Source organism: Triturus cristatus, chromosome 9, assembly GCF_964204655.1.
Source record: "Triturus cristatus chromosome 9, aTriCri1.1, whole genome shotgun sequence".
NCBI lineage: Eukaryota > Metazoa > Chordata > Amphibia > Caudata > Salamandridae > Triturus > Triturus cristatus.
In genome coordinates, this window is record NC_140592.1 from 329,643,972 (window position 1) to 329,658,677 (window position 14,706).

At 44.7% G+C, this 14,706-nt stretch overlaps 1 protein-coding gene across 5 annotated transcripts in view; it reads right to left on the minus strand.

The window, feature by feature from the left end:
- Positions 1–14,706, minus strand: part of LOC146797866 (RNA-binding protein 6-like) — a 1,129,330-nt gene that overhangs the window by 437,916 nt on the left and 676,708 nt on the right. For all 5 annotated transcript variants that reach the window (XM_085625068.1, XM_085625070.1, XM_085625069.1 and 2 more), the window contains one exon: positions 5,113–5,173. In XM_085625068.1, coding sequence (XP_085481194.1) covers positions 5,113–5,173 — 61 coding nt within the window. The remainder of the gene's footprint in view (positions 1–5,112; positions 5,174–14,706) is intronic.

Below are 14,706 nucleotides of genomic sequence, written 5' to 3' on the forward strand. Positions count from 1 at the left end.
GCTCTGTAAGTATGAAACTGCGTGAGGTCTGCCAGCAGCCTGAAGTTTAAAGCGAGCAACAATTACTTGAGATCACTGGTAAGATTGAAGTCATGAGGGGCCCCGATAGCTGTTACTTAATCTCAAGAAAGAAGCGCAGAGCTAGCGCAGCCCAACATAACTTGGTGTAATTTAATACTACCACGTACCACGCTCAATGTTAGTGTTATCCATGGGCTACTGGCCCTTGTTGTATATTTTCTGTCCCTCAATCACCTTGCCTGAGGGTTCGGGATGGAGATTTACTTTTTTCGGACCTACAAGGTCAGAAGTGTTACTTTTCCACCCTTAATTTGTATACGTTGCCATCCAGCATTTCCCAAAAGGAGGTGGGGTTTTTACTTGGTATTCCCAAAGCATTTCCAGCCTTATCCAAAGACGATTAGGGTACAATACAAAAATAATAAAAATAAAAAAGCCCTCTAATTTATCACAGCCAGTGGGCTAGACATCCGGGCAACATATTTATTAAATTTCTGACAGTGTTATCAAATATCGGAAAAGATTAAACAAACTGCAATATGCCAAACCACCCAAACTACACCAGCTTTCTATTTGGCTAATCCAACATATTTTGAGCACTTACTTAGTTCATGGACAGTGGGATAAGACTTTTGAAAATTATTTCTCCAGGGCGCATCTAATAAAAGTTTAACTCATTCCAAAGGAACACTATTTATGAACCTTACACTAAAAAAATGTGTTAAAATGTGCAAGTATTCAAATTTATTCCTAGCAGTTTAGAAGCAGCGAGTGATTAACACACAAGGATATTGCATCATGGCTCTGATTTATGCCCTGTGGGTTACATAAGGATCTCTCAACTTTTATACTGAATGCAAATGACGTTTGTGCTACACGCTGAGCGTCCTAAGATGTTCTCTGATAATACAAGCCTGTAACAGATCCTCCAGCAAATACATTATCTACTCGAGTCATCTTATGGCTTTTATACCATGGGAACGGTAGGATTAACACACATTACTGCAGTAGTTGTTTTACACTCCAAATCTACTTTAAAATGTATTCGGTTAGTGACAGAATAAGTAATCCAGAATAACTTTACTTTTTCCTTGTCATGGTCATCTGTCAGAACCCATTTGAGGCCAAGGGTCAAGCAGGAGCTACTGGTCTCAGCCGACGGGGGTTGAGGCCTTTTACTACTACCGCCCTGGGTCCCAACGTACCACAGGCTCTGTTTAGCTAGCCCAAATACTACCTAGTCCAGCACTTGACTCTCTGTGGTAGTTCAAGTTGAGCAGTCAAAGGCTCTTCAGGGGGAGGTAGGTGCTAGGCATACACAGGCTCATAACTCAACATACGAACAGTTGGAAGCAACGGACCCGCTGCAGAGGAAAATGGGCAAATACATGTTTCTCTTGAAGAACTTGTGCAGTCTCCTGCTGGTGCCTTCACATGACTACAGTTGATTTGTATCTGTGAATATGCAGGAATTCTTTGTACTGTATCCAAATGATGTCCTCGGAGCACAGGTGTTCAAGTGTTGGTATGTATTATAATAAGCGAAGGATGTTGGAGGGGCTGAGCATATCACTTCTTCCTCTCGAAATGTATTGGGGCGTGAAAATGAGTTTGCATAGAATGTCTGTCATCTGTTGTAGTGTCTTCTAGAGCACTTATTTGCTTTTTCGCTTCGTCCTCCAAACACCTGGTATTACCCCAGTTTGTCTGAGACTGAGTATTGGTTATTTGTGGCTCAGTTGCATATAATTATTTAGCTCATGGCTCATAATCGCAGCAGTTAAACAGATGCATTGTGTGTCATAATGTTTTCGTTCTTATGGTACCATAATTGTTGTTCAGAGCCATCACTTGCTTTACCAAGGCTTGGAGGGGAGTCCAGCTGTTGTTGTTGATCCTCTTGTTTGCATCCTTAATCATAATTTTCGGTGTCTTCAGCTAAGTGAGTTTCCTGTAAAGTGCCTTTGCTTGTGGAATGTGTGGCTTGGCTTTATGTTGTAGTCAATTTATTGTTTGATGGTGTTCGTACAGTTTGGTGAATTGGTATGTCGTATACTCGTTTTTACCATTTACACAGCTACTTTGAATGTCTGCAGTATATAATGAGTTTTCAAGGGGTCTCTGCTGCGGTTTATTTGAGTTGCTATCAAAAATATTGGGTAATCTACTGCCTCGTTAATAGGGTTTTTAGCAGATTGAGTTTCCGTGTCAAAAACTGACTGCTGTATCTTTACCCCCTAATCTTATATTTATTTTTCTTTAGTCTTTTCTTTTGTCTCCTACTTGGGTTAATGTAGATAGAGTTGTTTTCTTCCACAGATTCCTGAGTAGCAACTGGGATCTCATTACCTTCTATGGTGTTATCGCTTGACCCTTAGTGTTGCATCTCGGTGTGATGGGCAAAGCTTTATTTGTGTCAGAATCCTGCAATCCGATGTCAGAAGTTTGTTCTGCAGTACTGCGAGTTTGTTGTGAGTCTAGATTCTTCAGAGGATTTAGTAAGTGGTCCAGTAAGTCTGGTACAGTACACAGCTTGTCCTCAATTGGAGCACAGGCACAATTAGAGGATGAATTACCTAAAGTAGGGGCGGTTAATTTTGCTTCCATATTTTTGATTCCATGTTTGTTATGCTGATTGCATTAAATCCACCTGCAATTCCAGTTTATGTATTTCCCAAGTTAAACGCATTAGTAGCCGCAAGTGATGTTGAATTAATACATGCAAGAATCGATGTGGATTGTGGCAGTCCATTATAGCTGAATTATCTGCTGCACACTCTCTCTCTAGATGTGTTTGTTCAATTTTATCTAGTGGTTTTTCCATCTGTCTCACTGAAGGTAAATCTACCTGAATTATCAGTTTTTGTTACATTATTAATATATGGTTGCTTGGGGAGAGTGATGATGAAGGTCCAATAACTGAAGAATCCATCCTGTTCTTTGTCTCTGTGACACACCTGTGCGATAGTGGTTATCTGATTAAGTTGCTTCAAACAATTTAGCTTTTGCTAGAAAGGTAGAATGAATAATCGAGAGGAATCATGGAGGAAACTAGCAGATCCGTAGTTATAGCATTATGTATACTAGTCTGTGTTAGTCATGCAGATTGGATTTCTTGCCGTGGGGTACTTTGTGTCTCAGTTACTGTTCCACGTTGGAAGATGACCTAGTATCTGTGGGTGTTATAGTGCTTGATTTCCTAAATGAATATTTTATGGTTCGAACGTCAGTATTGCCATCATGATAAGAAGTTTCGGTTGGTATAGCCAGATCAGCCAGTGCGATTATATGCGAAAACTGTGTGACTGACTTCTGCTTGCTTCTTAAATCACAGCTATTACGTTGATCCCGTTTTATTTGAATGGCCTTCTTTCTCAACATCGCTTATTGTGTCTTCTTTGAAAAACCTGGTGAGATAGCTTCCAGATTCCCCGGTGGGGCGCTTTTTGTGCCCCGCAGTGCCAGGGGTATTATGTCTTAAATTTTCTCAAGTGTACTATCACCCTCGTGTTGCTAGTCATGAAGAGTGCTGTGTGTACACACTGCTCGGGCGTGGTCATTCTTAAAAAGTGGGTGACAAATGAGTGGAGATATTACTCTGGACCAGGCCAGTCTTACATTCAGGTAAATGCAGAGTGCCCCACCCCGCCCCACCAAACTCCCAGAAAGCCCAGGAAAGAGAGGCACGTTTGTTGTCATGATGGGCTTAGCTAGAATTATACTAGCGATCTACTGTAGACAACAGTCCTTCTAGTGGGCTAGCGCAACGCCATGTCTCTCCAGCTACCCAGAAGGGGAAGAGGGAAAAAAGCATAACAGGGTGCCAGTGGCTGCAGGCTCAATGCCGATAAGGGTTTAAACCAGTTCAAATAAAATCCAACTCAAAACTGCAGCAGCACTTGAAATTGAAAAAAAACTAGGATTGACGTGGTATGGGAGGGGGGAAACAAGAAGGATACTAGGCCATGGACTGAGGCGGCCGCAAACTGCACCGACCACTAATCCGGCCGCTTATTCAACCAAGCCTCGCTCGACCCTGCACATAAGGTGCCTATTGCACCTCGCTTGCCCATTCGTGGGATTACCTCCTTGATGTTGGGCGCTCTCTCTGGAGAGGCTCACTGTGTTAGTGTTGGGGCTTTTCCTGCTCGTGTCGTGGCCGCAGGTGCCTTCTGCATAGCTGCAGCTGCCTCAGTCCTTTCGTACTACCCTCCCGCTGCTTGCTTGCCATAACACTGCCATCCCACTGTATTCCACCTCTCACAGGGAAGGGGTCTGGGCAAATCTCAGGAAGGAGATGGGCCTGATAAAGGAATCATAAAGAGTAGATGTGGGGCCTTGGGCCAACATGTGATGCACATATCACTGTGGAGGACATCAAGGTGTGAACTCTAGTTACATCCATGGCCTGTATTGTGGGGCTATCAGATTTGCAGTCACTCCTGCTGTGACACGACTGCTTTGCAAGAAGAAGAGAGGGCAGAGGAGAGGAGATTCAATAGAGGTATACCCCAAACCTAAATCGAGGGACAGGGTTCCCTTTTTTTTCTGAATCGAGATATAAAATGTCAGAGATAGCAACAAAGCAACTTTTTTTAAATCGCACGAACTACTTAACAAACGTACACCAAATCAACAAAAACACTCAGAGGATTTTCTACTTTCATGCCAAAACTTCTTTCACAGTCTGTTGCACCCCCGCCACCCCCTCCCAAACCCTGCAATTACTGTCATCTTCACCATAACTGGCCTGTGGACCTTAGCTGACTACGCCAAGTGACTGCCAATTTTGGTGCATGCATGGCATTAAAAGTACAGGCAAATTAAAATGTTGTCAATTGAACGTGCGCTTGAATAGTATGTTCCCTCAACCATGGAAGCCAGGAGTCCAAACAAATAAGGCTGTGACCCATATCTAGTATCTCTTGTAAATCCTCGAGGCCTTTAATCAAGTTCTCTCTTGAAAGGCTCAGTTTGCAGAAGCTTTCTGAGCCAGAGGTGATTGGTTTCTGCTCTAACTAAGTCAAGTAACAAAGGTAAATAGGTATTTTTCCTCAGACTTTACTGGGACACCAAGAAGATGACACTCACCATGTCTTGAAGTGTTGCACTGAAAGCAGAATCCTCCCGAATACACATTGATCGCTTTACACTGGAAGAGTAAAAAACAAAAATCACATCAAACACTGTTTGTTTCCAAAAAGCTTTACAAAAATGCTTAGTTCTCCTGTTTCTAGACTCTCAATCACACAGCCACAAGTACATCTCCAGTTTCAAAGATTTATTGTGCACATCGGTGTATTATGGATAATCATCACTATCAAGTAATATTTGAAAACTCCAGCATTCAAAAGGTTGAATAGAACCAACATGTGAAATTTCAAGTACACACGTCCTGCTCATCAGGGTTTCACAAGCGTCTAGTGAAAATCAGAGCAAACTGCAACACACACTTTAATGGCAAGTTAAAGGAATATGTTACTTATCCTGCACGCATCTGTCATTCATACGTAGTGCTGTCGATTCACATGCTGTGCATACTTCTGCCACCAAGTGTTGGACTGGCACGTTGCAAGTTGTTTTCGCCCAACGGGTGATGGCAAGAATGGAGTAGCTTGTACAGAAAAGGAAAGCGACCATGAAAATAGAAAGAAATGTATTAAGTGAAAGATATCTGCACCAACCAATGGCTCCCAGGAAGGAGGGTGGGCGCATGTGAATCTACTGCACTACATGCAATGAACAGATGCTTACAGGGTAAGTTACATATTCCGTTCCTAGCATGCGTGGCTGTAGATACACGTGCTGTGCATAGACAGAAATGCAGTACTCTCCTAAGTGATGGCTGGCCAGTGGATGGTGCAGAGGTCTGAATAAAGTCCTGAGGACAGCTAGATCAAATCTGGCCTGCTCTCTTGACAGGATGTTCACACAGGAATGTTTAGTAAAAGTGTTTGGACTCGATCAAGTAACAGCTTTAAAGATGTCTGCTATGGGTATGTTCCCCAGGAAGGCCATAGTAGCACCCTGCTTGCGGGTAGAGTGTGGTCTGTGGTGGGAAGGTAGCGTTCTTTCAACTTTAGTATAGAAGGTCAGGATGCATTTAACAATTCACCTGGTGATCCCTACCATTGAAATGGCCTGTTCTTTATGAGGATGGGAGAAAGCTATAAACAGCTGTTGTGTTTTACGAAAGAATTTGGTCCTGTCAATGTAATACATAAGACCACGATGAACATCAAGGGAAGACTGGGATCTTGATGGACTGGTTCAGGTGAAAAGGAGAGATCACCTTGGGCAAACACTTAGGATTGGTTCTAAGAACCACTGTGTCCTTGTGTACTTGGAAAAAAGGTTCCTGAAGAGCAAGAGCCTGCAATTCACTGATGAGTCCGAGTGAAATTATTGTGATGAAGTAGACACATTTCCAGGAAAGGAACTGGAGGGGCAATAATGCATGGGCTCAAAATGTGGCCCCACTAGCCTGTTGAGGACAATGCTAAGGTTCCAAATTGGGGCAGGAAGTACTCTAGGTGGGATTAGCCGCTTGATGCCCGGAACAAAAACTTTGATCACACGGATTCCGAAGAGAGAAGAGTGTTCCCTGTTTTGCATGTACACTGCAATACCTGCTAGGTGTAACCTGAATGAGGTATAAAGTAACATCGAATTTTGAAGGTGTAGGAGATAACAAATAATGCCTAGCACTTTGGGGGGGGGGGGGGGGGAAGTATATTAATGTTGTTTACAGTAATGACCAAAACGTTCCCACTTAGCAGCATAGCAGGTGCTTGTTCTGGGTCTAAGTGCCTGTGACTATATTCATGCACTCCTGCGGCAACCCAAGATAACCAATCTTTAAGACTTCAGGAGCCAAATCTCTAGGTTAAGCTGCCTGAGTTTGCTGTGATTTTGAGACAGAACGTACCGCCTGTTGGAAAGCTTCTTGTGTGGAACTATGGACATCTTGAACTGAAGAGAGAACCATGGTTGCCTGGCCCATGTCAGAGCCACAAGGATGAGGGCGAGAGATGTTTGCCTCAGCTTCCTGAACACATATGGAATTAGTGAGAGGTAGTAAAGCGTAGGCAAAGACCCCTCACCAATTGATCCACAGTGCATTGCCCATGGACTGGGGTTGTGGAAACCTGGCAGCAAAGCTTTTCCATTTGGCATTTTCTACTGTGGCAAACAGATATGTTTCTGGTGTGCCCCACCTGCAGAAGTAGGGGAGGAGGACTTGCGGGTGGAGTTCCCACTCGTGAGTAGTTCTGTGAAGTTATTGTCCATCCCCGACAAGTATACTGCGAGGAGATGAAGCCGGTGATGAATTACCCAGCGCCAAATCTGTTGGACTAGGGCCGACAGCGGTGGTGAATGGGTACCTCCTTGCTTCTGCAGATAGCACATAGTGGTTATGTTTTCGATACATATCTGGACTATCATGAAGGAGAAACTCTATAAGACCTAGTTGAATGCCTAACAGCTCCAAGTGATTGATGTGGAGACCCTCGTAGATGAGGTGCCAGAGAGTCTGCAAGGTCATGTTGTTTATATATGCCAGCCCAGCCGACTAGGTATGCATCCATGGGTGATGGTCACCTGGGGTACAGGGTCTGCAAAGGGCCTGTCCTGCAACAAGTTGTTGCTGTTCTACCGCTGCAGAGAGAAATGGGTGCTGGCCTTTACCAACACTATATCCTTCATCTGACCCTCTCCTTGTAGCCATTGACTGGAGAGGCATTTCTGGAGCAAGCACATATGAAGCCTGGTGTGGGACACTAAAGCAATACATAACACTATCATGCCTAGCAAGTGCTTAGGTGAGGCTGCGCTGCTGGTGTACTGGTGCTAAATTGGTGGTGCACTGATGAGGTAATGCGGTGCTCAGGTGATGCGGAGTGATGCTGAGGTGGTGCCACATTGGTGCTAAATTGCTGAGGTGGGGTTGTGCTGGTGCTGAGGTTGGGCTCCGCTAGTGGTGGTGCACTGATGCAGAGGTGGTGCTGTGCTTAAGCCGAGATGGTTCTGTGCTTAAGCCGAGAGGATGCTGTGCTGAGGTAGTGATCCGCTGGTGCTGCTCAGGTGATGCTAAGAGATACTGAGGTGGTGCTGAGTGATACTGAGGTGGTGCTGAGCGATACTGAGGTGGTGCTGAGTGATGCTGAGGTGGTGCAGCGTCATGCTGAGGTGGTGGTGCTGAGCTGGTGCTCAGGTGATATGCTGAGGTGATGCAGGGCTGACGCTGAAGTGGTGCTGCGTTGGTTGCTGAATTGGTGCTCCGGTGGGTTTGCACTGGTGCTGAGGTGGGCTGCACTGGTGCTGAGGTGGGGCTGCACTAGGGGTGCACAGATGCGGTGGTGGTGCTGTGCTGAGATGGTGTTGTGCTAATGTTGAGGTGGTTCTGTGGCGGTGCTACGCTGGTGCTGCACTGATGCTGAGTTGATGCTGCACTGGTGGTGGTGCACTGATGAGGAGGTGGTGCTGTGCTGATACGGTGTTATGGTGGTGCTCCACTGATGGTGAGTTGGTCATGAGCTGATGCTGAGGTGGTGCTGTGCTGGTGCTCAGGTGGTGCTGCACTGATGAAGAGGTGGTGCTGTGCTGATATGATGCTCAGGTGGTGCTGATGCTAAGTTGGTGCTGCGCTGGTGCTGAGGGGATGCTGTGCTGGTGCTGAGGGGATGCTGCACTGGTGCTGAGGAAGTGGTGCTGCGTTGCTGCTGAGTTGGTGCTGCGCTTGTGCGGAGTTGGTACTGCGCTGGTGCTGTGCTGAGGTGGTGCTGTGGTGTTGGGGGATGCTGAGGAGATGCTGTGTTGGTGTTGAGGTGGTGCTGAGTGATGCTATAGTGGCGCTGAGTGATATTGTGTTGGAGCTTAGTTGTGCTGAGGTGGTGGTGCTGCACTGGTGCTCAGGTGGTGCTGAGTGATGCTGAGGTGGGGCTGCGCTGATGCTCAGGAGGTGCTACACTGTTGCTAAAGTGGTGTTATATTGGTGCTGAGGTGGGGCTGCACTGGTGCTGAGGTGGGGTTGCGCTGGTGCTGAGGTGGTCCTGTGCTGATGCTGAGATGGTGCTGTGCTGATGTTGAGGTGGTGATGCGCTTGTGCTGAGGTGGTGCTGCACTGATGAGGAGGTGATGCTGTGCTGCTATGCTGATGCAGAGGTGGTGATGTGCTGATGCAGAGGTGGTGCTGAGTGATGCTGGGGTGGTGCTGAGTGATGCTGGGGTGGAGTTGAGTGATGCTGTGGTGGTGCAGAGTGGTGCTGAGGGATGTGGTGGTGCTGAGTGACGTGGTGGTGCTGAGTGATGCTGTGGTTGTCCTGAGTCATGCTGAGGTGGTGGTGGTGCTGAGTAATGCTGAGTTGGTGCTGTGCGAGGTGATGCACTGATGCCAAGCTGGTGCTGTACGGATGCTGAAGTGGTACTGTGTTGGTGCTGAGCTGCTGCTGAGGTGGGGCTGTTCTGGTGCACTGATGCGGAGGTGGTGCAGTGCTGATGTGGAGGTGGTGCTAAGGTGGTGCTGCGCAGATGCTGAGTTGGTGCTGCACTACTGGTAGTGCACTGATGAGGAGGTGGTGATGTGTTGATGCAGTGGTGGTGCTACTCTGATGCTGAGGTGGTGCTGTGCTAAGGTGGTGCTGCACCGGTGCTGTTGGATACTGAGGTTGGGGTGTGCGTAGGTGTACTTGTGCGGAGGTGGTGCACATGTGTTGCTGAGTGATGCTAAGGTGGTGCTCTCGAGGTGCTGAGTGATGCTTAGTAGGAGCTGCGCTGGTGCTGAGTTGCTGCTACACTGGTGGTGCAGCACTAATCCTGAAGTGGTGCTGCAAAGTTGCTGGTGAGGTGGTGCTGAGATACTGTGGTGCTGTTGCGCTGGTGCTAAGTTGGTGCTGCGCTGGTGGTGGGGCGCTGAGGTGGAGCTGTGCTGTGGAGGTGTTGAGTGATGCTGTGGTGCTATTGAGTGATGCTGTGGTCATGTTGAGGAATGTAGGACGGTATTCCACAAGTCCGAATCCCGCTGTGCTTCACAGCGCAGTCATTAGAACGAACATATCTTTAGTACACATTCGTTCAGCACGCAATTCATTATAATGACTTGCCTTGGGGGGGGGGGGCTGGATTTTGGAATAGGTTAATGTACTATTCCAACTCTAGTCTGCGCAACAGTAGGGAAGGTGTTGGACTTTCAATCCAACCCCATTCCACCAAATGCGCCCCTCTAAAGCAAGTTGTTATAGCGACTTCCGTGCTGAACGAATGATTACTAACGACACGTTTGTTCTATTGCCGGTGCTGTGAAGGCACAGCGGGATCCCGGCTTCATTCTAATGGACGTTTCCTGATGTTGAGTGATGCTGTGGTGGCGCTCAGCCATGCTATGCTGGTGCTGTGCGGATGCTGAGGTGATGGTGCTGCACTAATGCGGAGGTCGTGCTGCACTGATCGTGAGGTGGTACTGCACTGCTGCTGAGGTTGTGCTGTGCTGGTGCTGAGGCGGTGCTGCACTGGGGATGAGTGATGTTATGGTGATGCTGTGGTAGTCTTGTGGTGGTGCTCAGGTGCTGCTGCTGAAGTGGTGCGGAGAGATGCTGACTGGTGCTGCGCTGAGGTCTGTCCGCCGTCTTCTTAAACTACACTTCCATTAAGTAAGTATATTATTTAAAGTTTGGACATTTGAGCTAATGAAACCAAACATTTTATAGCATGAAAAACAACATAGCCCTCGGCTGAAAAAGAGCTTGTGAAACCAAAGATTTTGGAAAACAATATAATGATGTGATTTGCAGCCTTAGGCTGAGGGCGTTTGGAAAGCTAAACAAGCAGAGGCAAATGAAAAAGTAGTGCACCGAAACTAACACAAATGGCCAATAGTGAAATAATCCCTGTAACAGGGCCAGTCTCCAGGGTGTGACCAAACCACCAAAAGGAGGGACAAATGTAAACTATTCACATTCCCTATAGCCCATTCAGCACATCTCGAGAGACAGCGCATGCGCTGCCTAGGCGAGACCTAAAACGCAAGATTGTAGTGTTTCTAGTCAGCTTTAGAGGTGACATTGAAAGTGGAATTTATTTGTTCAGTTTTAATTTTTTTCTTGATTGGGGCGATTATGCTGAAGGCTTTTAATACTTTGTGGTGTGGTTGTAGCTGTAAAAACAAAATCACTTAAAGGGTTCCTACTGACTTGCACTTATGCTAGCATATAACCATTCTCTAGAGAGATTTTTAACCACTTCTCCAAAGTTGCAGCTAGGGATCTACATTATCAACAGCAGTGCCCTCTGCATTTGGTAATTCACTTGGGAAGTCTAGCAGTGGGAAGGCAGCTCCTGGAGTGGCGGGTGGTAATTTACCACGATTTTAAGCTCACACAGTGCTATAAGAACATTTTAGTCATTATTCTCCTTGTTTGGGTTCAGCTCACTTACTATCATTGCAGTTTGGAGAAAAATGGAGGCAGCACCAGGGACGAAGTCACACTTTAGCCAATATGGTCTTTTCAAATTTCTTTATTCTTCTTTGAGTTAAAACGACAGGACAACAGCCAACGCGTTTTGTTCCTTTTATAGGAACTTCATCAGGGCAAAAAATTCCAGTGCGAACCACGTCCCACTCTATGTATCAAGACGAAAGTCAGCCCCACGATGCGGACAGTGTTAGATCTAGTTCCGGCCAGAGTAATCTAAATGATGTTGGTGCAATATTACGACTGAATCCGATTAGCTGTAGAGGATCCCTCAAGGGTATTTGACGGGATTCTACATAGTTAAAATAAATAGAAAAGTCTGGGCCAAAAAAATTTGTAAGTGCACACAAGTGTCCAGGAATAATATTGATATTGACGAATGGAATCCGACCGCAATCGTAGCACCAATTTGTAGCTACCGGCGATCCCCCAAGGCGAATGAAGTGATTATGCACTTCAGTCGGTGAAATCCAATGAGCCTCGTTCCGGCGGCGGCAAGTATGCCCGAACTAGCAATAAAAAAAGCAGCCAGGTTGCTCTTTTCACTGCTGGTTCGGGTATACTTGCCGCCGCATTGGATTTCATCGACTGAAGTGCCTTATCACTTCATTTGCTTTGTGGGGATCGTCTGTAGCTACAAATCGCTGCTACGATTGCGGTCAGATTCCATTCGTCAATGTCAATATCAATATTATTCCTGTGCTTTTGGACACCTGTGTGCACTTACAAATTTTCTTGGGCCGGACTTTTCTATATCTTTTAACTACGTAGAATCCCATCAAATACCCTTGAGTGTTCCTCTACAGCTAATCGGATTCAGTCAGAATATTGCGCCGACATCGTTTAGATTACTCTGGCCAGAACTAGTTCTAACACTGTCGCATCGTGGGGCTGACATTCGTCTCGATAAATAGAGTGGGACGTGGTTCGCACAGGAATTTTTTGCCCTGATGAAGTTGCTATAAAAAGAAAGAAACACATTGGCTGTTGCCCTGGCGTTTTAACTCAAAGAAGAATAAAGAAATTCGAAAAGACCATATTGGGAAAAGTGTGACTTCATCCCTGCGGAGACTCTCAGTATGCGAACATAAGGCCAGATTACCACAGTCGCTTAGCCCTTCCTGGATGTGCAACAAAACTCCAAACGTTAAAAGGTTAAAATCAGTCATGCTTGCAAGTTTTATATGTAGATGTTGGTCTGAACGACATGCATGATGCCAGGCAGCACATGGTGTCATTGTGGCTCAGTAACACTCCCTTGGATACTGATCAGCAGAAGTGTTTTTTAAAATTCTTCAACTGTTATGTCCAAGCTTTAAGCACACCAAATTATACGAATAGGCAGGAAATGCTATAAACCGTGGCAAATTTATGATTTCCAAGTGTCATTTGTGATTAAAAAAAGTGGACTATGGCTTTTGTGATTATTATACTATACTAGAACCTTAGAATCATTTTTATCAAACCGTACTACAAAAACTCTGTAGAAGGATTGTAATTGTATTTATATAGCGCATACTACACCAGATGAGGCGTTGAAGCACTTTTCAGTGAGAAACACACTAAGCTTGAACCCAATGGATTAGTATAGGGAACTATAAATTGTTAATTTGAGCGATGCACATATGTGTCTGTTAGTTTGACTGAATGGGATACAGGAGGGATACAGAGGGGAAGAGCCTTAATTAGATGAGGTTTAGGACACGTCAAAGGAGGGGTAGAGGAGGGACGAGTCGAGAAAGGATCTTAGGGAGATCAATGTAGTGGAATGATGTTTGGGATGAGTCACAGTGGTGGTGCAGAATATATTGAGACAGTTATAGGATGAGAGAATAGTGCACTGGAGGGAGTAGAAGACTTCTTCCCCCTTTCTTTCCACTGTAGGAGTAATGTAATATATAGATACATAAATACATAGAAAGGGTATACATGTATATTGAAAATTGAGATACATAATTGTATTGCATAAAGTCCCATATGTGCAAGTATGGATAGATAGTTAGAAATTCAGATATTTAGGTGTTGGTGTAAGTAAAAGCTACTTAATTAGTGTATTTTTATATTTTTTTTAATGTTTATTTCTATGTTTCTTTAGTATTTTAGTGGTAAAGCACTTATAGATACAATTGTTATGATCATATTTACATATTATATTAGATAAATATGAATCAAATAACATTAAAGCTATGCAGTGATCTATATACATGTTAAGCATAAAATAATGAATAAATATATTTTTATGTATATATATATTTTTTTTAACCATAAATAATATATACATTTGATAAGCAGATCTAAAAAAAATATTTCTATATATTTTCAAACCATAAGTTGTAAATATATTTGTACAAAGAAACACATATCTAAATACAAAGATATAATCAAATTATGCATTTTACGAGCACAGGCTGTACATTTGTGTTTGAGTGTGGTGATCATGTAGGAAAGAGCCAAATCAAGTAGCCTTCTGAAGACAAGATAGATATCCATGGCTCTTATGTTAGGTGGTAATTAATTCCCTAGTTTGGCTGTTTTAACAGAGATAGATGTACCACCCATGGTTTTTGTTTCTATGCTGGGGTTTTGAACCAAAGCGCCCATCTAGAGCGGAGGTTGCTTTGTTGTATGTACCTGGTGTTTTGATTACTGATCAAAAGTGGTCCTGTTCGATGTATTGCTTTGTGGGTGATATGAAGCAGCTTGATGGTGGATCTTATAGCAACCAGTAACCAATGTAGGGCCCTCACAGCAGGGGAGATGTGAGCTTGTGGCTTTGTATGTAGGAGTAGTTTGGCAGCAGAGTTCTGAATTCATTGTAGTCTTTTCATAGTTGATAAAGATGATTCGTGGTAGAGGCTATTGGTGTAATCAAGTTTAGACAGTACAAGAGCGATAGCAGATTGGGCCCTGTGTGGAAATCCTAGGTGGGGGAAGATACATTGCAGAGTTTTCAGAGTCATAAAGCTTGATTTAGCTAATTTGACTACTTGGGAATTCATTGATAATTTGGAGTCCATGGTAATTCCAAGGTTTCCTACTCCCTTAGATACTTTATGAGGTGGTCCCAGATCGCCAGGTTAATAATTTTTCCAATGGCCACATGTTAGTATTTCTGTTTTGGAAGCATTCAATTTGAGGTAACTCCATGTCAGCCACTGATCAACGGTTCTGAGGCAACTGAAGAGTTTTGAGTTTCCAATGTCTTTGGGGATTC